The 24951-nt window shown below is 40.3% G+C and overlaps 1 protein-coding gene across 2 annotated transcripts; it reads right to left on the bottom strand.

Moving 5' to 3' along the window:
- Nucleotides 1–173: 173 nt before the first annotated feature.
- Nucleotides 174–23369, bottom strand: MMRN2 (multimerin 2). Of its 2 annotated transcripts, XM_027649393.1 has the most exons (7): nucleotides 22558–23369; nucleotides 11782–11904; nucleotides 10711–10817; nucleotides 10413–10478; nucleotides 8997–9170; nucleotides 6004–7914; nucleotides 174–4981 (listed from the first exon to the last, which is right to left on the bottom strand). In XM_027649393.1, the coding sequence occupies exons 1-7, from the start codon at nucleotides 22839–22841 to the stop codon at nucleotides 4593–4595; spliced, it is 3054 nt and encodes a 1017-aa protein (XP_027505194.1). In that variant the 5' UTR covers nucleotides 22842–23369; the 3' UTR covers nucleotides 174–4592. The 2 variants fall into 2 exon arrangements, with proteins under 2 accessions (XP_027505194.1, XP_027505195.1); XM_027649394.1 differs by lacking the exon at nucleotides 8997–9170.
- Between the last annotated feature and the right edge of the window lie 1582 nt (nucleotides 23370–24951).

Below are 24951 nucleotides of genomic sequence, written 5' to 3' on the forward strand. Positions count from 1 at the left end.
CTACAGTCTTGGAATAAGTCGTTAATGATCACTTTTATTCTTCAATGATGTTCAGAATTATTTGGTGCTTTATAAATTCAGGCTCTTTATTCCTTGCACTAAATTTGGGCGCAACAGTAAAACCAGCGTTTCCTTCTCCTGATTTTTATCCCTGTCTTACAGCAAAGCCAGAAGCAAGTCAAAATGAAATAATGCTTTTATTTGAACATATGCAGGTTCACTACATGTTGGTTTTATGCATATAAATTTTCCTCAAGCTCATCAAGTAAAAAGAGAAAAAAAACAAAGGGAGGAGGATTTTGTGATGGCTTTTTGTTCCCTCTGTGTACAACATTCTTTTTGTGAGGTAATTCACGGATTAAGAGATTTGAGCTTAATATACTTACATACTGTTGGTTGCAAAATTATGCAGGTGCTTCTGTATAACCTGCTAAATTTACTCTGGTTTATATGATTCAAGCAAATGAAGACCAGTCAAGGGGATATCTCACCTGGGAGTACACAATTATATAAAGTGTCAGAATTTGTTTTCTCATTGCAGAAATGTATCGGCTTCTACTTTCTGTAGAGTTCACTTTTAGTTTGCAAGGAGAAAAGAAGTAAGATCAATTTCTGTTCTCTTTTTGCCTTTAATCAGGAGATTTAAATATGTTTTTTTACATTTGCTAGAAAGTTTTGCTTTCTGAACATATTATAAACTGATATCAGTATATTATAAAGATAATTATAAACCTTTATTTGTTCCCCCTGTACAATGAAGTGTTAAAATCTTGCAGTAGAGTTCTGGAAAGTACAGTGGAAGACTAGCCTATGTAGTTTCAACCCTTTTTTTCTTCCTTAATACCAGGAAATTAGACTGCACAAAGTTTTGGTCTCCTCGTAGTTAGTATCTTGGCACAGTAACCCTTTTTCCTACCGTTGTGGCTCTTATGTAGCTTGTGGAATGTCTTCACTGATTACACTGATCGTGGTTGGATTTAAAACTTGGATTTTTTTGTTGGTGTTACAGGAGGATGTAATGAAAAGAGGGAGGATAACTATTTGCACCTGTCTTTGTTTTAACGAGCAGTTTTTCCTCCCCAGTGTTGTTTCGCGAGACGACCACAGGGTGATGCTGTATCCTAAAGACAGGAAGAGCCTTTGGAAAAAACTGGAGAGTGAAAATAAGTTCTAATACCTGCTAATAATAAAGATCAAAATGTTATCCTTTATGTATAGGTATTTTTGACCTCTCTATAAAAATATGTTGCTGATGAGCTTGCATCTGTATCTAAGAACTGAAACAACTCTTTAGTGACATCTAAACACCCCACATGTATATTTGTGTGCAAGCCAAAAAGCAAACTGAGTAGTTAGTGAATTGAATCACAGGCTTTTAAATAAATTGGAGAAGTATCACTAATTTAATAAAGGATCAGATATAATTCCACTGATTTCCTTAATCCCTTCTGCAGCTTTATCTTCAGCTTTTCCCAAAACACTTTGGTCTTTCTCACTGGTGTCAATGCATTGATTCACATCAGCTGTGAATCTGAGCTGTGAGAGGACCACTACTGTGGGCTGACCACGTCCTGAGGCTGGTTCATGAGGGGTGACCTCCATGGGCTTCAGAGACTGGCTTGATGTGTGTGTCTGAATGAGTTCACATGAATCTGACTGTAGAATTCAGGCACTGATGGATCTATAGAAAGTAAAATTGTTTCTATATGATACAATCCGTAGTTGGATTTTGAGTAAAGTAAGGGGATCATCTTAGTAATGGAAAAGAAAAAAACATGAGGAGACTTTAATTTTAAAATGTGAAGTACTATAAGATACTAACATTCATAAAGCAGCAGAAGTTTCAGTAACAAAGTAATTCCATGAAGGCATTAAGATGCACAACTTTCTAGCTTATTACAAAGCTTAGTGGTTTGATGTGGAAGTCCAGAATCTTGAAGTATTGGCAATGTTTTCTGGCAGGTTTCTAGGAAGTATTAAAAGCAGTTGGAAGCTCTTATTTTTAACTACAAGACTCATATTGACAGTACGTGTATCTGTATCTTGGATTGAGCACATGTGGCCAACAGGCATGTTAGTCTGGTCACTCTCCTCCGAGAGAAACTTAAGCAACTTGTCTGCTTTTACAGGCAACTCTTTCTGATGCCTATGGTCAGCTTCAGGTTGTTTTTTGTGTTTGGAAATTCCCCTGTTAATCCACTGAGCCAACCAATAGCTATGTTTTAAGTTATCTTCATTAAATTGATTCCTCTAGTCCGTTGCCTAGAAATGCAGGTCATGGTCATCTGGCTGCATTAATCTTAGGGAAAAAAACAAACCACCACCACCCCCCCCCCCCCTCCCCCCCCCCCAAAATGCAAGAAGTGGTTTAGGTGGAAGTTTATGAAAAATCTGGTGTATTACTTCAAAAAAACACAACCACAGCTTAATAGCATAATGATCTTGTTGCTTGAGAAGGAAGTCAGTCTTCCTGGCTTATGCAGCCAGTAGAGTGTTTTAACTTTCATTAATTTTTCACTTAAGAGTCTGAAAATGAGTCTTCCAGTCAAGTGTGTCTTCTTTGTATATGCAGGTGACTAACTTAAGCATGTATTTGAAGAATACAAATATGAAAACACCTTTATATTAACATTTTTTTCACTCTGGAGTCAGTGATCTCTGAACTCACCTTGTGTATTCTTCAACAAAAGTAAACTCCGGTAAGTACAAGGACACCAAACCTTTACAAACCTACCATGTCCTTTTCCAAGTAGCTATGGTATGGGTTTCATTCCAGTTGAAGCTTTCTGTCAAAGCTTTAAAAACAAGCAGTGTTTTTAAATATCTGCATATCCCCCATCTGTATTTAATTGTGGAACAGTCTGTAATTGGAGGAGCACTGGTAAAAAATCATCTGGGTCACCCCAGTGTAGTAGCTTTGTACTGACAGAACCCAGTCTTACAGTCTGATGCTGCCCTTCAGTTCTGACATTTCACCTCTTCCATTTTTTTCTTCTCTTCCTTCCCTCAGATACTTGAGCAGTCTGTGGGACAGAAGATGACCTTGAGCTTGCAGGCAGTGTGTGCTGCCTGCTGCAGAGCAGTGAAAGTCGTGGCTCTGTGCCAGATAAACTGGGACACTTGGCCTGTTAATCTCATGTGGAAATCAGCATTGGCCAGGAGGAGGTGGGGCAGCATTTTTCATTGTTTGCTCTGTTGGATTTTTCAGGATGGAGAGTAGCAATCTTCTCACCAACTGAAACTTTTATAGCTTTATTTCAAAAAATATGTGTTGTCTACTTGTCAAACTGTTGCCTTAAGTGCAACATGTTTTGGTACCAATGGGTTGGGTTTTTTTAAAAATTTTGTAGTTTAACATTGCTTTGAATACAAGTAGGTGGGGAGAAAAGCCCTTAACAGCAGGATAGTTTTCTGTTAGAAAATGCTACCTTAAAAGGGCACAAATTACATAATAAGAATTTACCTCTTCCTCAGAAATACTGGAAATTTCAAAGTGCATTTCAGTTTGGCAAATTTAATTGCTTTAATATTGCTTTGTAAGGTGTTAGGGTAGACAAAGAAAAATACTATAATACTTGAACTTCTTTACAATGAAGATCTTTGGGATGTTTTATTTGTCAGAAGAAAAGCTTAGGACGTGACCAGACATGGTCATTTTGAGATTTTTTGGAAATTAAAAAAAAAATCCCAAGGTTCAAAAATTCTACTCCTTGGTTTACTCTTATTATAAATGTATATTCAACAATGAGAGCAGACCAATCACTTTGCCTTTTTGTTGTTAGTTTTGCTTGCTTGCTTGGTTGGTTTTAAAATATTTACTAAATGCAGGACTCTGGGCTGAATTCGTTATCGTCTTCAGGTTAGAAATAAACTGCATTTTCACCAATATTTTTAAATTATTAAGATGTAATTCATCTTAATGTTATATTACTGTTAAATTTTTGCAGTGTAGTTGAAATACAACACAGGCCCAGAAACAAAGACTGGGCCATTTAGAATATTCTTGCTTGCAAATATTAGCATAGAGTGAATCTTACTGGATTTGACAGATCTCTACTGGTGTTCCTGTTGTGCACAGACTTAAACACTGGAGTGAGTTGCAGAAGTTTCCAAAATAGTCTGTGACTGCCTGTGGTCCATAAAGAACTAAAAGGTAAAATTGCCCTGGCTTCTGGGTTTTAAGGTACCATTCACATAGTACCAGAGTTGCTATATGCAGTCCTCTCTAAAATGTCTTCCTTACTAGTGGTGGGGGTATTTGCCAAGGGAAAGGAGAAACTACATGCATTGTAAGTGAAGAAAGTCCCACAAAACATTTAGGTGCAACTCTCGCAGTGGAAGGGTTTGGGAATGTGCGTGCTGATACATTTGGAGTCCAAACCATTAGCTTTTCACTTGAAAGAAAATCCCATTGCTGCTCATAAGCAACTAATCGAAAGCCAAACACTTCCAGAAAAGAAGCATGAAGACAAACCTATGGTAGTGCTATGTTTAAACACATGCAGTAGGATTGAATACATCACAGATGAAGCAATAGTGAATGGATCCATTGCATCTATGGAAAGAGATCAGTAAAACATAAATGTCACTATTCAAGTTTTAGATATTAGGAATCCACCCATAGTTGTTCCAGGTGGACTTCTCTTCACTACAGAGCCCTGCAGCAATTCAAAGCTTACTGTCTCCCCCTTCTCCATTTCTGCCATAGCAAAAGTAGTCACAGTGTTTCCATTTGGTGTTTTCCTCTGACTACTTGAGAGAGTTCTTTTGTACCCACGGCTAAAGGAGAGTTGTCCCAGTGCTGGTCCTGAACTAAACTCCACAGAGATGACAAACAGGTAGATGCCTTTATGTGGTGCTTTAAAGTGGCCATGCTCAGGGAAATAGCTGTTCCCATAATTGAAGTACGTTTCATTAAACCTCACAGGTTTTTCTTTATCCTTTCCTTCTGAGAATCCCACGTGGAATGCCACCAAGGAGTCTGAAAAACAAAGAGGAACAGGATTTTAGCAGCAAGCAGGTATTCTTTCCCCAGGATCATCAGGATGGGAGATAAGGTGAAGTCCTGTCAGGCCTGATTTTTGTGTGCTTCCTTGCAGAGCTAAATGCTTGAAATGGGTTATGTGTGTGGGATTAGATCAAATGGTTCCCTGGAAATACCTGAACCACTACTCTTGGAAAAGTATAAGGTTAAGACCACCCAGAGGAAAAAAAAAAGTAGCACTTTTTACTGTCCTAAAAATAAATTAGTTAAAAATATGTTCTTTGCTTATTCAGTCTTGACCAAAGTTTTGCAGCACAGATGCCTGAAGGGGATGATTTTTGCTCTATGTTATTTGTCCATAACAAGGGCTACAATCATAAAAGCCAATGCTAAAGCTGTGGTGGTTGTAATTACCAGGTCCTTATGGCCACATGTTTACAGGGAAAGGGAACTGGCCAGTCTCAGTGAAGTATAAGATGAAAACTTGTCTCTGAAGCTTAGTTGTAAGAGAGAGTGTGTGCTCTCTGGTCAATCTGCCCTGTTCCACTTGTGCAAATTATAGCAGTTCATTTAATGTATCTGTCCACCTTGGGAAGGATTTGGTGCTTTGAGTACACTCTTTCCAGATTCAAATAACAGGAAAAAGAAGCAAGACCAGAAAGCCTAACACTCCACAGCAGCTTACAAAAATACTACTGCATTAACATGAATATCTACAGACAAAACTGGTCTTCTAAACATCTGAAGTTGGATTAGTTCGAAGTCCATTTCCCAGCAGCTGTAGTGGGTATAATTTTATTGACCTGCTGCAAAATGCAGCAGAGTATCAACTCGGTTCTCACTCAAACTGCTTTTTTTGGTGGAGGGGGAGGACTTAACCAATGTCAGAACTTCTCCCTCCAGCATCCCACAAGATACCTGGCAGATCTCATAACTAATATGCTCTGTGTTTGGAACTTGCAGCAGGGTCCAGAAAGAAGTTAGAGCTGCACATAAGCAAGTGAAAGAAAAGAACATACCTTTTTCCAAAAGTTCAGTGTGCACTGTATTTCTTCCACTTATCACTTCCATATTTTCTCTGTGCTTCTCAGGCCTTTTCTTGTCTCTTTGCTTGTCTTGACCTTTCTGTTGCCTTCCCTCTTTTCTGTTCAACATTGACTGAATCTTTGTAACATCCAGACTTATCTTTGAGGCAACTAATTCTTCATTACTTCCAAATAGCTTTTTAAAAATCAGCAGATGTTCATCCAAATGCCGCTTGATGGTTGCTAAATTTGCGGAGAGAATTCCCACAGAACTGTTCAGGGGCTCGATTACATTTGCTATTGTGTGATTGCAGCAGAGATTCGCGTCACTTCTGGATTCATGACTCTTGATTTCCAGGCTCAGGTGTTTGATATCATTCTTCAGAGTCATGATATCATTATAAGCTGAGCTGTCCAAGGAGTCGTCTTTGGCAGCCTCGTAGTTGGGTTCCATGTGCTCTCTGATGCTGCCTTGACTGCTGACTTCGTCTAGAGCAGAGGGCGTTTGTGTTTCTTCTCTGGGGTGGTTGGGAGGTGTACGAGCATCATGATTATTCTGTTGACCTCTCTCTGAGAGATGAGATCTCCTTGTAAGAGACTCTAAAGTCACATTTTGTTCTTGGAGTTTATCTGAGATATGTCTGAGAGATTCTTGCAGCTCAAATACTGACGGTATTAGGATGCTAAAATCATCTTCAAACAAGACATCCACAAATTCTTCTTTCAGTAAAGCCTCCAGTGCTACTTCATGCCGCATTGCATCTTCCAAAAGAGAGCCAAAAGAACTGTTGAGATACTTGATGTGTCTATGAATTTCTTCATCTTTCTTCTTCATCCAGCCTATGTCTTCTGACAAAGCTGTGACTTGTGACTGAAGCTGTCTGTTTTCTTCTTGACGGAGATTAAGAGACAGATGGATAGATGGAATAGCTGAGGAGAGCTCTTCAATTTCATTCCTCAAGAGATCTCTGAGAACTGACTCTACGTGCTTCATATCCTTTAAATTTGACTGCGTGTCTTCAAGGGAATAAGTGATATTCTTTGAATCTTCCTCGAGTACATCAGTGTCAGAAGATATTCTCTGGCAATTACATTCCTCCATGTACCTCAACAGATCTGAATAGTTTTCCTGAAGGTTTGACAGAGTGTAGTTGAACTCTGATATTTGCCTTTCCATTGCTGCGTTGTTTTCTTCCATAATAACCGATTTCTCAGTTAAAGTTATTGTAAGATCTTCTGGCCTATACTTTGAGATATTTTTTTTTAACTCCTTAAACCACCTCTCTAAAACTGCAATATTCTGAAAGGCCACATCTGACTCCATGTAAAGTTCTTTAAGCTGCTTTGCATGCCCTGCCAGAATGTCATTTATTTGTCTGATGGTTGTCTGGCTGTTTTCATCTTTGGGACCATGATGCAAAGAGAGTTCTGTTAAATTCCTTTCCAAAGTCTCCAATTTATTTTCAAGATTGTTTTGGTCTTGTTTCACCTTTGCTATGCTGTTGTTCAAAGCTAAGAAATGGGACTGCTGTATCTTATGAAACTTCTTGAGCTTTGTGTCAGTATCTGCCTTGATCATGCTGAGATTATAGTGAATGTTGGCCTGCTGCATGTGCAGTTGGTTCTCTATATCTCTTTTCACCTGATCAGCTCTCACTATGTTTTCTTGGACTTTTGATTCAAATTTAGTTCCCAGCTCTTGGAATTCCTTCTTGGGCACAGAGCTCTCTCGGAATCTTTCTATGCTTCTCTTGTTGGCTTCCACATCATGGGACAGGTTTCTTACTATGTTGGAGAGGTTCTGTAAGCTTCTGTTGAAGCTTGCCCACATCGGGTTAAAATGTTTCCTTAGAAAATTCTCCACATAGGGAAACAAAACTTGCTGCAGAAGCCTTTCCTGTGGATCTGTTAACACAGTTGAAAAAAATAATTTAATTAGATTTAAATTCTGGTTTTGGAACACAACTTTATCTGACCAGGGTAACTCAAGTATGCATTTCTCTATAGTAGTTGCCATCTTACTTCCCAGATATTTGAACTCATGATATTGACAATTTTGACAATTGCAAAAATAGCCTAGTTTTAAATCAAGGTTACTGTGAAGCACATGGTGTCTATGAGTCTGCAGACAACAACTTAGACATGTGTTGATTTCCCCATTTAGGTCTTAAGAATGATGCTTTTTGAAACCCCTAGACAGGCAGTTTTGCAAGGGGCCATAACTGTCCTTTTTCCCAACAGTTCTTTGTTGGTGAGCCTTTCCTTTTTTCTCTGTGTCGTAATGTTGTTCTTTTTCTGATGCTTCACAAAGTTAGACAGCATCTTAACAGCTGAATATTCCAGGCCATGAGTAAATAATTTGAAAAATCTGTGAAGTATCTGTACTGGGTGTGACTTATACTAAGCCTTGATTTCTAACTTTAAAATTCAAACTCGAGTGCCTTGAAGTTCACTGAGTACAGTAGTCTGTATCATTAGAAATCATTTCTGTAAGCCAGTGGCTCACAACAGTAGGTCAAATTCAGTAGCTTTTTTTTTTTCCCTCCACTCCTGTATAGGGCAGGAATAATGTTCCTGAGAAGGGTAAAATGTTTCATTTTTTCGTGTACACCAATCTGATATTCCACACAGGAGAGTATATAGCGTGAGTACAGAAAAAGAACAAAAACCACATCTAAACTCTGTATCCCTATAGAAGAGAAGAAGCCACAGAAGCAGAATAGTAAGATGAACAAATTTTAAATGTGAGCAACCTCTTTATTCTTCAATTAAGGCATATTCTGAAATTTGCCTTTCATCACATTTCCAATTTCAAGTTACTCTTTGGTTCCTTCCTTTGCACTGGAATTGCACCCATTTTTTCTCTCTCTAGAAGCAACCAGCAGACCAAGGAATATCAGGGTATCTTTGCTTTCATGTTTTCTTCCTGGTCTGCATGGTCTCACAGGGCCTATCTCAGGCTGGTAATTCTGCATCAGACCTCTCACCTGAATTGCTCTGGTTCACTTCTAACACCATGCTCGTACCGTTGTTCTCAAATAGCCTCTGTAAGTCACCTAAGTTGCTGACTGCTTGATGAATATCACTTTGAAGATCATCCAGTAAAGCCTCATGATTTTGAATGACTTCGAACATTTCTCTGGAATCCACTGATGTTGACACTAGTCACAAGATTGAAAAAACAAAGTCATGCAACGGAGTGCAGCGACCAGGCGACAGGTATTCATACCACACCTCTGAGAACACCTGTCTACTTTTTGCTCTGAAAATTTTACACTGACATTTAGGGGATGTGTTGGTTTACAGCACCTTAAATTGTAGTTTCTTTGCGAAGAATTTTTTTGACAGTGATGAAAACCTAATGTGTTTAAATATCTGCAAAGAACTTCAGCCACAATAGCCATGATGGCAATAAAATACTCTTTAATTAGAAACCTCCCCATACCATGAAAATGTTTTGGAATACTAACTCCTTTCAAGCCATTGACTGAAAGGATAGCAAGGTTTAACAATCCAGAATAAAAGGAGAGGATGAAAGAGCAATTGAGGCATTCCACTGAGGAATCAGAAGCAGAGCATGTAAGTGTCAGAGCTGACTCATGGAGGGACCCTTTAACTAATGTTATTCTAAATAAGTACCTGTGAATTTCAGCTGTAGGTTTCAAAGTATACACTGAGAGCTGCTGAAACTGGTGTGTCCAAACTGTGCTATCCCAAGGGCTTCTTACCCTCCAGGGTTACCTTTGACCTTTAAATCTCTTGTTTTATATAATTCAGTTGTGCAAACCAGCTGCTTATTCATTCAGTGCTGAGAGCATAATGTAAAGAAAACTCTTTCAGAGCTGCAATACTACGCTGTGGCTAATTGCTAAAAGATACTTAATAGCACTGCAAGCCACACCATTTCCCAGGTGGTAAGGGACAGTCCTTGGTACTCAGATTGGTAGGTTGAAGTGCCTGAGATACAAATCTATGGTAGCTCATAACAGGTATCTCAAAGCTACTGGGAGGCTGTTCTAAAATAGCATTTTGAGTAGGTTGTTTTTCTGTGAGCTCGGTGTGCTTTCCTGTGAATCTACTTGGCAGATCAAGGGGTTAACATCCCTGGCACTGAGAGATGTAAGGCTCTGGACCAGCTGGCATTCTCCATTGGTATCACTGATCACCAGCCAGCAGACAGCTTTGAAACTTTTGGATGCTTTGTCTTGAGCATTCATGTAGTGTTCTAGCAAAAGCCCTCATTTAAGCCAATAAACATATTGTTTCAAAGCTTTCACAAATGATGCTTTCACTAGAGAGATTGTCCAGAGTTTATCAAGTTAAAATTATTAAAATAACTTGTTCTTTCTGATCAGTGGCTGAGAGGTAAAAGGGTGACAAACAAAATAACTTGAGGCACGTACTGTGGTTTGAGAACTCTTCTTCTCCTCCTTCAATTTCAGTTCTTGGCGCCGGAATAAAATTAGGATCTGCAATTGAGATGTGATAAAGCTGTGAAAATGTTTTAGATGCAGAAACTACTACAGTTTAGCAAGACAACACAGAGGAATTTCATGTGTAGTGTAACAGATGTGGAGACAGGATTCTTGGGGAAAGACCATCTTGTCTGGAGAATTTTCTTTCCCTGCACGGACTTACAACATTGAATACATGGTAATGCTGTGCAGTAACGTGGGGTTTTTTAACTCTAGCTTTCCTTACCACGCTGTTCACAGTCCTTGCCAATAAATCCAGGGCAGCATTTCCACTGCAAAGACTTCAAAACCTTCTGTTTCACTTGGTAGACTGGCTTCAGAGCTGTCCTGTACCTGTGGAGTAAAGGGCTGGGTGTTAGAGTAGAAGTTGTTGTCAGCTTGTGGCACTTGGGTGCCAAGTGTGTCAGAGATGACTAATGCAGAATGCAGTTAAGAAACTTGTCATAATCTCTATCACTGCTACTTAGCAAAACATATAGGCAGTCCACAGCAATTTTTTTTCCTTACATAAGATTATTTTTCAGGATTACTGTTTACAACGGGAGGTGTGTGCACGTTCTTACGTGCAGTCAGAGGCTCCAGTGGTCAGCCTCACTGTTACCAAGGAAGATACAAATTTGTTAAAAACTCCCCTGGGCATAATGATGAAACTTTTTTTTGTTGTTCAGAGGAAGAGAAGTTAATTGTATTAGCAAATAACAAAAGCATTTTTGCAACCAAATACCTACACAGATGTGAGGACTTGTAGATGATAATTAAATATTATTTAACACTTCGAAAGTGTGTGTGTGAGTCCAGCTTAAAAAAACTGTATGTCTCCCAGCTTCAAATATGTACCTTAAGATACACTACTGGCTTTCACTAGTACTCTTTGGGCAGCCAGACCTTGTGAAAGAACAGTGAGCATCTGGGGATTTGCAGTTCTCTGACTCCTGCCATGTAAATGGTCTCTCTGATGGCCACAGACGGAGAGATTTATGTGTGTATATTATGACCTGAGAATCGTGGAAAAGGTGTGGTCTCTGTATGTTTTCTGAACATGTGGGAAGATATGAAAAATTACTTAATCATCTTGTAGTCCTGTACTTGGTGGCTTGGAAAGGCAATTGTCCTCCCAGGTTACTTAAATGACTGATCACCTTTAGGTACATAAATGCGGCCCTACATCACTTTGGTATTAAACTGTGTTGATGCTTTAGTTCTTTTTAGAATGTGTCATTCAACACTGTTGAAAACATCACTTAGATACGTCAGAGAAAATTCTGTTTTCTTCAGTGGTTTTATTTAGGATACTTACATGATCTTCTGGCAGTCAGGGGTTCCATTTGGACAGGGCTGTTGGGAGTTGACAATGTACTTCTCCTTCATGCAGGCTTCTATGTATGTCACCAGCCGGGACTGCGTGAAGGAACACCAGTTCCTAGCGGAAGAAAGACGTGGGAAAAGAGTTTGAAGTAGATCTTGTTGAGTCTCTGCTTGTAACAGTGCCAAGGAAGAATGAAATGCAGAAGGGCCTTCTATTTTTCATGTTTTCTTTTTCCCAGCTGTATGATGAGGAAAGTGGAAAATGCTCCAGAGCTTCTCCCTCCACTCCCAATTCATGTGTTTTCATTTGAGATGTTTATCTGAGTTTGTAAGGAAAGGGCTGATTGTCTGCACTTTGATGCATTAGTTCCATTTCCAGTCCTTTCATTTAGGAGGAGAAATTTCCAACCCATGATAACCTGCAGGTTAATGTCACTTTAAATGTCAAATTGCCTTTCTAGGCATGTTGCCATTTCAGATGCCTAATGACTGACTCATCAGGTTGAGGCAGACTGGTTCTGAAAATTTAATCCGGCATAAACTCCATTAATAATGTCTTCCCAAGTATTACTTCTTCAGGATAATATAGTAATTGATTGGATTTTATTAATTAAGCTAGCTTTGAAATAATTTCTCCTGTCACCTGCAGGAAAATGATACTGGAAAAAAGAGGCTTGTTTGCTTGGGGTTTAGTTTTATGGTTCTAGCAAGGACAAGTGAGTTTTAGTAGTCTGATTAATTTTCCAAGTAAAAATTATATAGGCAGCTATTAATCCCAGCATGTAGGTGAGCCTCTTCCTTTTCAAGAGTTTGAAGTCACAACTTGGAAGGGTACTGTTGGCTGAAGTCTGATGGTTAAAATCCAAGGCCAGAAGAGACAGGAAGTGAGGACTAATAACTATAATGGAAACAGCTGAACTTAAGCAATATATTTTGAAGTGGGAATACAGGAACCAAATCTCTGACAATCAGCATATATGGAAAAAGTTTGCCCCTGTGAGAGAGTCACTGAAACAATGGGGAACCAAGTCCTGCACAGAAGCAGAAGCTGCAACCGCAGCGGCCGGGCAGCCAGGAGAAGGGGAGGAAGCTGCAAGGAAACTGGAGACATCAAGATAAAAGAGCAGACAGCCCAGGCTAGCTGAGAACAGTTCACCGGGCTTGCTGGGACGTAGCCTGCTTTGCTCCCCCGTTTCTTAAGGAAAATGTGATTGAAATTTCAGCAAGCACTCACACGACCAAAACTCTTCATCTCTTAGAAGCAAGGGCAGGAATGTGGCAAAGCCTACAGCACTGGGAGAGGAAAGGAAGTTGCTGCCTTGGTTGCAACTTCAAGCCAAAGCAACTTGTTTGATGAACTGTAGCTTTAAGGTCTTTGCAAGTTGTTGCACCTATGACCAATGTGGGTCTTGGTTTTTATGAGACTGAACCAGAAGACAAATCCTCAGTTTTTTATTAAAATAGTGCTCTTTCATAATCAAACACTCTGCCTGTGTCACTGGGCCACTCAGTAAAAGCCAGCAGACCAGCACACAGGCTCTGGTGACATCTGTCTCCAAGGTGTGCCTAAGTCTGCCAGGCTTTATAAGGCTGCAGTGCTTTTCAGCAATTAGTGTTCAGTTAAATAACTCTGAAACAGAGACCTGGTTTGTGCCTGGGCTTGGGCTGTCCTTTCTCATGTGCTTGGCAACGCATAGCTGGGAGAGGCTTTTTCCCCTCAGATCCTCTCTGCTTTTTTCCTGGGAAAAACTGCCCAGGCACTGGAGCCTCACTGGTATTGTTGCTAGGTGCAGGATTCCTGGCTCTGCCAGCAGGATGCCTGCCAGATCCAGGCAGGAGTTTGCATTCAGTATGGAAACCTCCTTTTAAAACAGGATTCTTTAGCTTTGGGGTTTTGTTCTTTCCTAATGAAAACAATCCACACCCTATGAATCACCATCTGGGCTGATTTTGGTTTTTTTTCCCACAACATGCAGCTCCCAAACAAGTCCTTGGAGTCGTGTAAGCCATATAGAGCTGGGCCAACTGTTCACGTGAATCAACTTGTGTGAGCAAGAATTAGGCACTGTGTGACTGTGAGTGTTCTTGCTGTATTGCACACAAGGATTTCTTTTCAAAACACGTTAGTGTTGGAGGCACCTTGTGGCTTCCTGCTTGTAGAAAGGGGTTATCTTCTATTAGAAATTGTGTCAGTGGTTAATCCCAACTTGATGCCTGCTTTGGACAGTTACTAGTATTATACAGAGTGAAAAGCATGAGAAAAAGAAAAGAGGGGGGGAATTTGATAGATTCTCAATAAAAACTTCCTTTAATGCTGGTCACACTTCTTTATGTCCAATTTTCTTTTCTATCTGTTCACTAGTTCTCTCTCATTTGATTTTAAAAGCTTAAGATCAAATCTGTGGATCTGAAGGGCTGCATAATATGATGTTTTGGGTTTAATCACAAAAACCTTTAGTGGTTTTGAGTTCCATAAAGCTTATCAACATTTATTCTTTCCTCAAACAGTAGATAAGGCCTGTAATGAGCTGCAATATAGATACACGTGTCCAAAGATGAATACTTCTATTACAGTATTTTTTGCACATCTTGTCAAATGCTTCCTTTAAGGAAACTTTGCTATCTGTAACTAAAAATACTCCTTAAGTGCATTAACCTCCAGGGAAAATACGTCATTCTTTAATGTTAGGTGCAACAATGTAAAAGACTGAGAAGGGCTTGATCTAAAGTTCAGGGAGGCTAGTAGGACTTCTGCTGGCACCAAAGGCTCTGAATCAGGCTATGAAGTTTCAAAGAGCTGCTCCCTCACAAATAGCTCTTTCTTTCTTCAGATGGTTTCTGGAACACAGCAGCTTTGTGTTTGTGTTCTGCTGCTGCATTTTTTTCTCTTTGTAACTGTGTCGCCTCATTCACTGAGTATATAACCGACTTAACACCCGCTGCTTTTATTCTCTTTAACACAGTTTCCTTTTGATGCAAGCTTCTGCTGCCAGGGAGAGAGAGGAACAGAAAGAAGCTGCTCATGTGAGGAGAGCAGAAGAGCTTTCTCTCCAGTCTGGTGAATGGTAAAGTCTATCACAATGCTGCAAGTTAAAGCAACGCTTGAGGGAGCTCTAGCAAATTCAGGGCTACAGATGTTTCATTTGTTTAGTAGCTTTTCCTGTTTGACGTTCCATGCAAATTAATTTTTTTTTTTTATGCCAGGAAAAAAAATATTTGAAAAATTTTCTTTGCTAGACTAGTTGGGTTTTTTTCCTAGGCTTCATTCTAATTATGAATTCATCTTACTGAATGGAGCCTTCACTTGCATCTATCCCCTTATGCCTTGTTTTGAGGCAAATGTATTCTTACATCTGAGGTTAAATATATCTGATGACAAAGCATTCTGTTTATAAATAAGGTGCAGCAAATGTAGGTTAGCTCAAGCTCTTTTTTATTTGAAGCTTTTAGGAGTTTAAAAACTGATATTAAGATGATCTTTTCCTTATGCTGGATAATACTTCTGCTTTTACCAAAACATAGCAAAATGCAAGCAGTTTTTTTCTCTGTTTCTAGGATTAGGCTGGGCCACATTATGTCATAGCAAACAAAATAAACCCCACAGAACCAGGAGATAAAGTTAGATGGCTGCTCTGCAGTAATTGGTGCTCTGCTTAGATGAATACAGGGTGGTCTCTTTTCTTCATACACGGACAATTGCAGCATGTTAGTGAGTGTGAGTAATGCTCCCCAGCTCAGCTAGGCACTTACATGCTTTAGTTTTCTTAGTTACATGTTCTCTTCATTGGCACGCCAATGCATAATTTTAGATCTTTCCTAGGTCAGTGGAATTTTTGCCTGAACAAAAGCTTCAGGACTTCAGGATGTTGGGTTTTTTCATGAGTTTTGTTATTCCTTTGGCTGTACTAGTACAACTGAGTTGTCCTTCACACATCAGTTTCCTTAAGTTTCTATTCTCAAAGAAGCGAGTTTCTATAATTACTTTGAAAACTCCTGTCCAGCCAGTCCTGTGTCTGTCACTGACAGTGTACAAAACTTTTCAGGACCACAACACTTCCCTATACAGCACAAAAGGCATCAGATAATAAATTATTGCTTCTTAAATGTGCTACAAGAAGACAGTAGAGGACTATGTTATTTCAGTTTAAGCATGTGATTTTCCACTGACTTGTACAGAATAACTCCTGATTTATACCAGTTGAAGTAGAATAAAAGAGTGAGGCTTTAGCTGTGAAATAATCTGTTGGGTTTTTCCCTCCATGCAAAGTTCTCACTGACAAGAAAAAGCAGCCTCAAAAAACAGAGGTAAAGTACCACATTTAAATTAGTCTAACCTAGGACTGTGCATGTCAGTATTAAGACAGACATATCTTTTTATTTCTTATGGAATGCAGGAGGTGTTCAGCTGTTGGAAAAGGTGCTGCCTCTCCAAAGCAGCATGCTGTGCCACTGGGGTTTTAATTAGCAGACAGCAAGTGAGGGCTATTGGTCTGTCAGTGAATTTTCCAGCTCTTCTCAAGTAGCCAGCAGCCCTGTATTAGAATCAGACAGGAGAAATTCTCATATTTCTCCATGTTTCCCTTAGGCTGAGTAGAGCTCCCTCTCGGGCAGGGTCTGGGATCTTCCTCTGACTCAGCCACTGGGGTTAGAACAGACTGATTGATTTGCAGTTCACCTTAACAAACTGGGCTGAAAAGAGTGGCAGTGGTAGTTCCAAACATGTGGATTTCCATACAGTGCTGGAAGTCTTCCAGAGCCCTGAGTTTCACTGGGCAAATGCAACTTTTATTCCAACAGTAGTGCCACTTAGTCTGTTGGGATAGCCTTGTCCTGCAGAATGTCCTAAGAACTCAGCGCAGTGAAGGCTTTCAGAGCAAATCCAGTCCTGAACCTGAAGCCTCACTGGGAGCAAGAGTTCAGGAGACATAAGGCTTGGTTGGGAGCTGGTTTTGAGCCAAATCCAACTATTTTACAAACTACTTCAGAAAAATAAATGCAAGAGGTTTTTCCTCTTCAAAAGCATCCACAGCCATTACCTCACTTTGTATTATCCTCCCTCCAAGAGAAGCTCTACAGCCTGTTCAGAGGGCAGCTTACACTTGGATTTCATCCTTTGATTCCTGCAGACTTCAGTTTTCCCCCAGTGTAGCCTGATCACTTCTCTTGTCAGACCCTGTCTGGAAGCAGGAATTGCAGCCAGTGGCCACCTACAAGTGCAGCTGTGCTGATGCCAGTGAGTCAAAAATGTGTGGGAAGACAGAATTCCCAGATGGCACACGCTCAGGGTGCAGGCAGCATGTGCCAAGGTTTGCCCTGGGCTTGTTTTGGGCTTGAGTGTGGTGTGGTTCAGGGTTGGCCACTGATCACCCATTCAAGGGCTACTGACCTGCACATGTAGGAAGGTGTTGGATCCACGTGGTGACAGTGCTGATGGTGGTTTTGTGGCTATGCTGAAACAAGGGATCCCTTGCTATCTGCTGAGGGAATTAATTGCTGCAGCTTGGAGTAATGAGCTGTGAAATAAATCAATCCCTTGGGCACAGAGGGCTCGATAACTCCTGTGCTGCGTGCAAGGAAGCTGAGTCATTTGCATCAAACAGGGTAATGAGGAGCTGTTCCACCTGCAGCTGGGCAGCTCAATGACAGCCAAATATTGGAGATTCCCTGAAGTCCTGAAAGGAGCCAAGTGCCTAACTTTGATAGGAAACCATTGCTTCTGTTGATGTACTTGGCACTGTGATAGCTATTGTTGAGCACTCAAGTAGTTCCACTCCTTCACAGGATGTCAGGGGCTGAAAATCACATTTTAGCTGCATTTAATTCCAAAATGTTTTATTTTAAGCATATGTTCTGTGCCCCTTTGGTGGGAAATCCCAGTATCCCATAAGCTTCCTACAAAAGCCCCTGCCTTGTTTTGAAGAAATAGATGAGTCAATGTGGAACTGGTCTTAATTAAATCAACGGATTTTTCCTGTAAAAGCAGACAAAAAATAAGCTATTAAGACTGAACATTGTTCTGACTTTCCTTAGAATGATTTGGGTTTTCTCTGCTGGGCTACACTGAGGAGGATAGTTCTATATTTTGACATACTGGGTAACCATGAGAAGAAACCTGCTTCTTTGTGGCTTCTTGATGCTGAATTACATAAAGAGATGAGTGTTTCGGTGAGATAACAATGCACCTGGTTGACATCAGGAAACCTTCCTCTAATCGAGGGTGACTTCACAGAATTGTGTGTCCGAAACTCAAACTATGCTAATGCAATTAAGGATTTGCTTAAGCTGAAGATTTCTGCCTTTCCAGTAGATCAGGTGGTGGCAGTTGGGGATTTTTTCCTTTCATTTTTCCATTTTTGTAATTGTGAGAAATATCCCAGGAGATGACATCAAGTGTGTTTGTGTGTGTGTGTGTGTTGGTGTATTAAAGAGAAAGAAGGAAAAGTAAACCAGCTGCATGGCAAATCCAATACAGGGGCTACTTGGCAATGATTACACTTTTGGAAAAACAGAGAAGTTCTGTGAGACTTTGTCACAGGCAGGGAAAACAGCTGTAGTTGCTCTCCTCCTTCCCTTTTCATCACCACAGCCCATTTCTCCTCTACTGCGTGAGCCATTCTTTTGGGAACCAGCTCCATCAGCAGAGGGGGAAGGTTAAAAATAACTTCTGCTTTTCCTAAGATTATTTTTAACCTGGAATGCTTAAGTGATCTGGTTTACAGTGTTACTTGACAGACAGGTCAGGCTAACTGAGGGTACCGGCAGCTTTGGGCTTTGCTGTCAGAGCTAGCGTGTGCCTTTTACGTGCTTCATTTGTCCTGGTTTTTTAATGAAATATGAACACTAAGTGCATGAAACCTGAGTTGTGAGCCTGGCTGTTCTTGGTGTTGCAGGCATGTGGATTAGAAGGATTCTGCTTGGTGCTGAGAAAGGACAGGAGCACTAATGGTGCTTCAGTGCAGTGCTTGATTAGAGAATCTGTTTGTAGGGAGAGAAAACAAGCCCTTCTAAATGTAATTACAGTAGGGATCTTTCCATGGATCTCTGATCAGAAGAGGTAAGCTCATGGCAAGGGCATATATAGATAAGATGGCATGTTCTTCTCAGGGTCAGGGAACCTTTCCTTTCAAAGGCTGATCCAGGCCCAAAAGCAGCCACATGGAGAGGGACATGTGTGCCCAGTTCTGTCTGCCCAGGGTTGAATTGTACAGTTTAGTAGCTGAATACTTCTGTACCCTATCCCTCAGCATCAGCTCCCCTGAGTCAACTCAGCACTGTGCCTTGCTCAGACCTCAGACATGTGTCATTACCAAGTATTTGGAGGAAGTGGCTCTAAAGAAGGAAAAGTCTCCAAGATGCCTTGTCAGCTTAGGGTGAGTTTTCACAAGCTATCAGGTGTATCAGCCACATTGCAGTTGTCAGGATAACAATAGTAGTGTCTTCTCATTGGTGTATTTATTATCCCTTTCAATATGACCTTATCAGACAGCAGTTTGGTTACACCTAGTGGTAAGAATTAGAGTGGGTGATGAGCTAATGCAAGCTCTTATTTGATATTTGCTGGGTCACTTTTAGAACTTCCTCATATCTAGTTATGTCCCAGGCAGCTTTTCAAGCCTCAGTGTAGCTGTCTATATCCACACACAGGAAAGCCACCAGTAACAACAGTGTCCCTATGAAGTTCTGCATTAGGCATCCATTTAAGGGAAATGAAGAATGAAAATGTATTTAGTATCTGTTTTGGGTATTATGTATTGAGAACCTGTTTCACTGTTCTTACTCTTCATCTTCCATTGCTAAAGCAAATGCTAATATAGTCCAGCAATTTTGGAGTACAGATCTCTTGATTTCCCTTTTTAATTCTGCTGAAAGTTTGGGGGGGTGTGGATCCATTTACCTTAGCAATAGAATGAAATATCTAACGTGAAACCAATCAGCTCATATGAGACACAGCAGCTGGGGAGAAAAGCAGAATAAAAAGGTGATTTCCTTTGGAAAAATGGCCTCTTTTGATAGTTTTGATTTTTGTAAGTAACACGTACAAGCACTTGTCCACTTGGAACATGCAGAGCTTCTCCTTTTTGCTCAGGTACAAGCAACAGCTGAGGTCCTAAACTGTCAAGTAGTTCTTCTTCTAAAGAATGGTTGAAACGAGAGGATTATTAGCCATGTATTTCTCTTTTTAAAAAAGTCATCTAAAGGCCAGTGACTCCTCTGATGATTTTTATCTTTTAAAACTCTTATATTTATAATCTTGTTTTTCTTAGAGGAATTACTTAGCAAAATAACATATCCAAGCACTTGAATGGTATCTGTTGAGTCATTTCATTTTACATGGTGAAACAGAAACCAGAGGATTCTGCCTGACTAATACCTTGGACTTACTGGTCGTGATGGTCTCAATTATTTAAACAACAAATAAACAAATAACTGCGATCTAAAAAAAAAAGAAGACTATACATTTTTAAAAAGGTAAGAATATTTTGTAACAACCACTATTCCTAATATGTGGGGAAAATAATAAGAGGTTGAACAAAACACATCTAATTTTTATTTTTTTAAAATAACGGGAGTCAAAACTTTTCATAAAGTTACCATAGATTTTTGTTTCCTAGTTCTGAAAAGAAAGTATTTTCTTATTTCAAAAGCATAGTATATGTAAGACATAATTTTGGTAGAAAATTATTCTTCACCATCCTGGGCTTTTTTTGGCATGTCTTTTGCAGTTTTGGGGGCATGTCTTTATCTCCTTATATCTCTTCATTCCTGTGTAACTCCTGATAGTTTTCCTTTTGTTCTCTCCCTTAGAGATATAAACTCAGTTCCTCGATGTTTTTTTCCATGGAATGTGTCACACTTATAGGGAGGAAATACCAAATTCATGACAACATCTTGTCTGTGCATAGCAGGGTAGTGCCGCCACAGCACCTGACATGCACTTGAGGACTTCACGCTCTGAAGGTACTTTGCTTCAACCATTTGCAATGACTTTCAGAATCTGGACTGTGGTTACAAGGGGAAATGTGTTGTCCCTTCTTACTCACACTCTCTCCCCTTGCTTTGGGACATAATTCCTCTCAAAGTCTCAAATTTCTTTCATAAGACCTCCCAGCTGCCTGGGCCTGTGTGTGCTCTAAGTGTGACAGCTCTGCAAAAGAACAAATACCTTAAAGCTACTGCCAGGCTAGATTTGAATCGCCTGTAGTCATCACCATAGCTTCATAATTGGGAAGAATTATGATTTGATTCATTATGCAACTATGTCCATAAAAGAAGGAAGTATTTCTCTCCTCAGGAGGAAATTAGGATGAGTCATAGCTGGTGTTGAACTGAATTAGACAAGGTGGTGCTGAACAGAGTCACATACAAAGGAAGAAATCCTGATTAGGGTGGTACATTACAGCATCTTGCTGACCTAGGATGCACCTTTTTACACCATTGAATTTTCATAGTACTTGGAGTTTTCAGAATGCTTTCAGCATTTTAACCAGCAATCAAATGATTACCACCTTGCAGTGTAACTTGGAAGCCCAGAACACCACTTAGGCTTTGCTTCCTTCTTTTGACAGTGTCTGAAAAGCATTATCCAGGAGTTGATTAATTAACAGAGCACCTCATTACCGAACACTACCCATCATGAAACTGGAAGTGAACACTTACAGGCTTTAGAAAGTGACTTCGGGCTATTGGTGGGAGGTACAGACTTATGGAAAGATGGAGTATGAAGGACAGCAGGGTTTTAATACACTCACCATGTTACATGCAGAAGGGAGGCCTTAATTACATGTAGATGAGATTGGAAACAAGACTGCAGAGTTTAGTTGACATGACATGAGCAAAGTTTTATAGTCTCTTTCCATTTCCCTATTTTCCTTTCTCAAGAGCATTTAAAGGGAAAAATACAGGGCATCCTAAAGCACTGAGCTGTGAACAGCACTCAGTGTGCTCCTGTTTCAGCTCTCCCAAACAGGGCTCTGCAGTACCCATCCATCAGGGCTATGAAAGATTCATTCACTGTCCTGCTTAGTTTTCATCTGTTTTAAACATTTAGAGACCTACTTACAAGCCCTGTAAAACCATACACAAATCATAGGGTTTGGGAATGTTTCTAGTGAAGTACACGCCTTTTCCACTCAGGATGGCTACTCTTCTGCTACAGATTACCATGAAAAGCATTTCACTGGCATGAAAACCTTTTGTGGGGGATGGCATGTGGAATTTGTCGTCATTTCCATGCTTATTTATTATTCCTTACTTTGTTATATTTACTCCTCACTATTTTTATTTTGTTAATATCCTGCCATTCTCTTTCCCTCTCCATTTCCAAGGCCCAAGTCTGCAGGCAGGCACATTTTGCTGATGGGCAGATGTTGCTACAATCAGCAAAAATAATCAGCATTGGTTCGTGATAAGAAAACATCAGTAAATTAACTTCCTCTAATACTGCTTTGCCAGAAGTAGTGTTCTATTTTGTGGTGCTGCAGCAGAGCTGGAAAGCTTCACATTTGCCAGGTGTGTCCAGACCCCTAACCCCATTCTGCTGTCTCAGACTAAGCAAAGAGCCCGTCCCATCTGTGGTTTCATCCTCCACAAGCGATTCAGCTTTCTGTTTGTGTAGCTAAAGCATTTAAACTGCTCCTGTTTGGATATAGATTGACCCCTAGAATCTAATGTATTTTAATGAGGAACTTCTATTGAAAATGGTCCTGTATCAACAGGATATAAAGGTATCACAGAGGATTCACAGAGACAGACACACTGGGGTACTTACCCATTTCGGGACTGTGGGCTCGCAGCTTCAAAATCCCCTCTCTCTTCCTGGTTTGAGGAAATCACACTTGAATGGTAATCTTGAGCATGTTCCCTGAGCCCTTCTGCCTCCCAATAACCTTCTTCTTGGTGTGACAGAGGAGTCCTCTGGGGGTATGCAGAGGTCTCATAAATTCGTGGCTTTGAGCTGTGCACTGGACCATCATGATGTCCACGATGGTCTGGGTGCTCGACCAGCTTTGCCAATCCTATTGTATTACAGAGCAGCAAAAGCTTCACTAGCATCCTGGGTTTTTTCCCACCCAGTTACACCTGTCTCTTGTTCTTTCCTCTGAAGTTCAGCCTGAATTAATTCAGAAATGCCTCAGCGATTTTCTTTAACTGGAAAGTTGGAAGAAGGAAGGAAAAAAAAAAAAATTTTGTAACAAAGAGCGGAAAGAGCTTTCGACCCTCCCAGCTACTGTGGAAACGTCCGTGGCTATCGAACAATGTGAGCCTGGTTCCTGTGTGGGGCTCAGACGTCTCTGACAGGGGGGAAAAAAAGGTGGTAGGAATATAGCTTATTCAGGGAACTTCGGAGCTCAGCTGCCTTCTAAACTTATCTGTGAACAGGAACTCGGCTTTTATCAACTGCCTTCTCCCTCAGGCACAGGAAAAGGATGTTAGCTTAAAGGAAAGGAAGAGAAAAGAAAGGAAAGAAAATACTGAGTGGTGTAACAGACTCTTATTACAGTGCCAGAAAATGTTACAGACCTGCTTGCTCCAGTGCTGTACATGGGGGTTTTTTTCTACAATTTAAAGGCTGAAATATCTTGGCTTTAGCAGCAGAATATTCATGGTATGTATGATAAATTACGGGCATTGAGGGACTCAGAGCAAATGCGCAGTAAAAAAGAGCTTACAAATATCCATTCTTGTGTGACCTTTGCAAAGTAGCTTTGTGAATCATACTCTGTTCCCATCAAAGTGGAAGATTTTCATGAAGTTGTTCTTCAGAGAGGTCAGGATAATTGAGCATTTTTAAGAATTTCTTTTTGGGTTGTCATCTCTGGATCTCAGGCCTAATTTTTTTGTGCATTTTTAGTTAGTGTTACAAAAAACCACTTGCCAAGAGCTGCTGTCAAGAGCTACCTCTGTCAACACATCCTAATAATAAGTTAAAAAAAAAAAAGGGCTGTGGAGGTTGGATGTAGTTTTGTTGCTGGTTTTGCTTTGCTTTTAGTTTTGTTGCTTTCATGAAGTGTGTTTCTTTCTTCACTGTCTTGCAGAGTGATGTGCTCAGGTATTTTTAAGAATAAAATGAGGGAAAATGGTGCTCTACTGACAGAACAAGTGGGAATGCTGGTGCAGGACTGCTAGGTCATGTCTTGGATCGAATGATGAGATGCACAACCCAAAGTTCAGTGTGTCCTGCAGAGCATTAAATGCAAAGCTTTCATGGATTCCTTCCAATAACAGCTGAAAATAGAGGATAAAATCTCTCCAGGATTTTGGAAGGCCTTCGTATTAAAGGCTGTGAATTTTCATTTTCTCATTGCTAGCTGGATCTGCACCCCTCTCCTTCTGCCCTTATTTTCTGCTTAATGGAAGAACCCAGAGAAACGCAGAAATGCCCTTACTGGCCTGTGACAGACAGTGCTGCCTAAGAGCAGTTAAGCCCTAGGGCAGTGACAGCAGCACAGGGGGCCAGGTAGAGAGAGATTTTGCTAATTTTAAGGGCAAAACCTTCTCTTTCTGTAGCAGTCACTTCTCTAGGGAGATGAAATCATAAGGTCTCGACTGAAGACTGAAAAAATTAGCAACTTCCCTCTGTTCCTTCCTGCTGCTTTTATTTCAGAATTGGGTGCATCCTGCTATAATACATGTCAGTGTGTGAGTATTTCATGTCCCATGTTTCACATACAAATGTGCTTTTCTTATAAGTAACTGGATGTGACCTAAGCATTATGTTTGTTTATGTAATAAGACCATTATCAGGAAGGAACTGAAGCAAACATGAGACAAAACAAGTAGCAGGCTTATAACCTGAGCTGGGGTGAGATCCTGGATTGCAAAAAAGTGAGTTTGTGCCACAGGTATTGAAGTTGTCCCACTTGTGACCTACTTCCAAACCCTTTGGACTTGTCTGTCAATATATACCTTTCCACTTAGTCTTAACTGACCCACTAAATCTTTATTCTCCATGGATGTGATACCTCACAAGTGGTGGGGCAATGTTTCTCTGTCTTCCTGGCTCAGAACATCTGCTGCTCCTTCAGATGCAAGAGCCTGTTCTCTATGCCTTTGTCATGGTGCTGCCCTGTGGGTGCAGCAGGCACAGATTTTCAAGTTAATAATTTAGGGTGAGCAGTTCTGAAAGAAGTCAAAATATGAACATGACGGGGGTGATGTCTCT

Source organism: Corapipo altera, unplaced genomic scaffold, assembly GCF_003945725.1.
Source record: "Corapipo altera isolate COAL_440 unplaced genomic scaffold, ASM394572v1 53, whole genome shotgun sequence".
NCBI lineage: Eukaryota > Metazoa > Chordata > Aves > Passeriformes > Pipridae > Corapipo > Corapipo altera.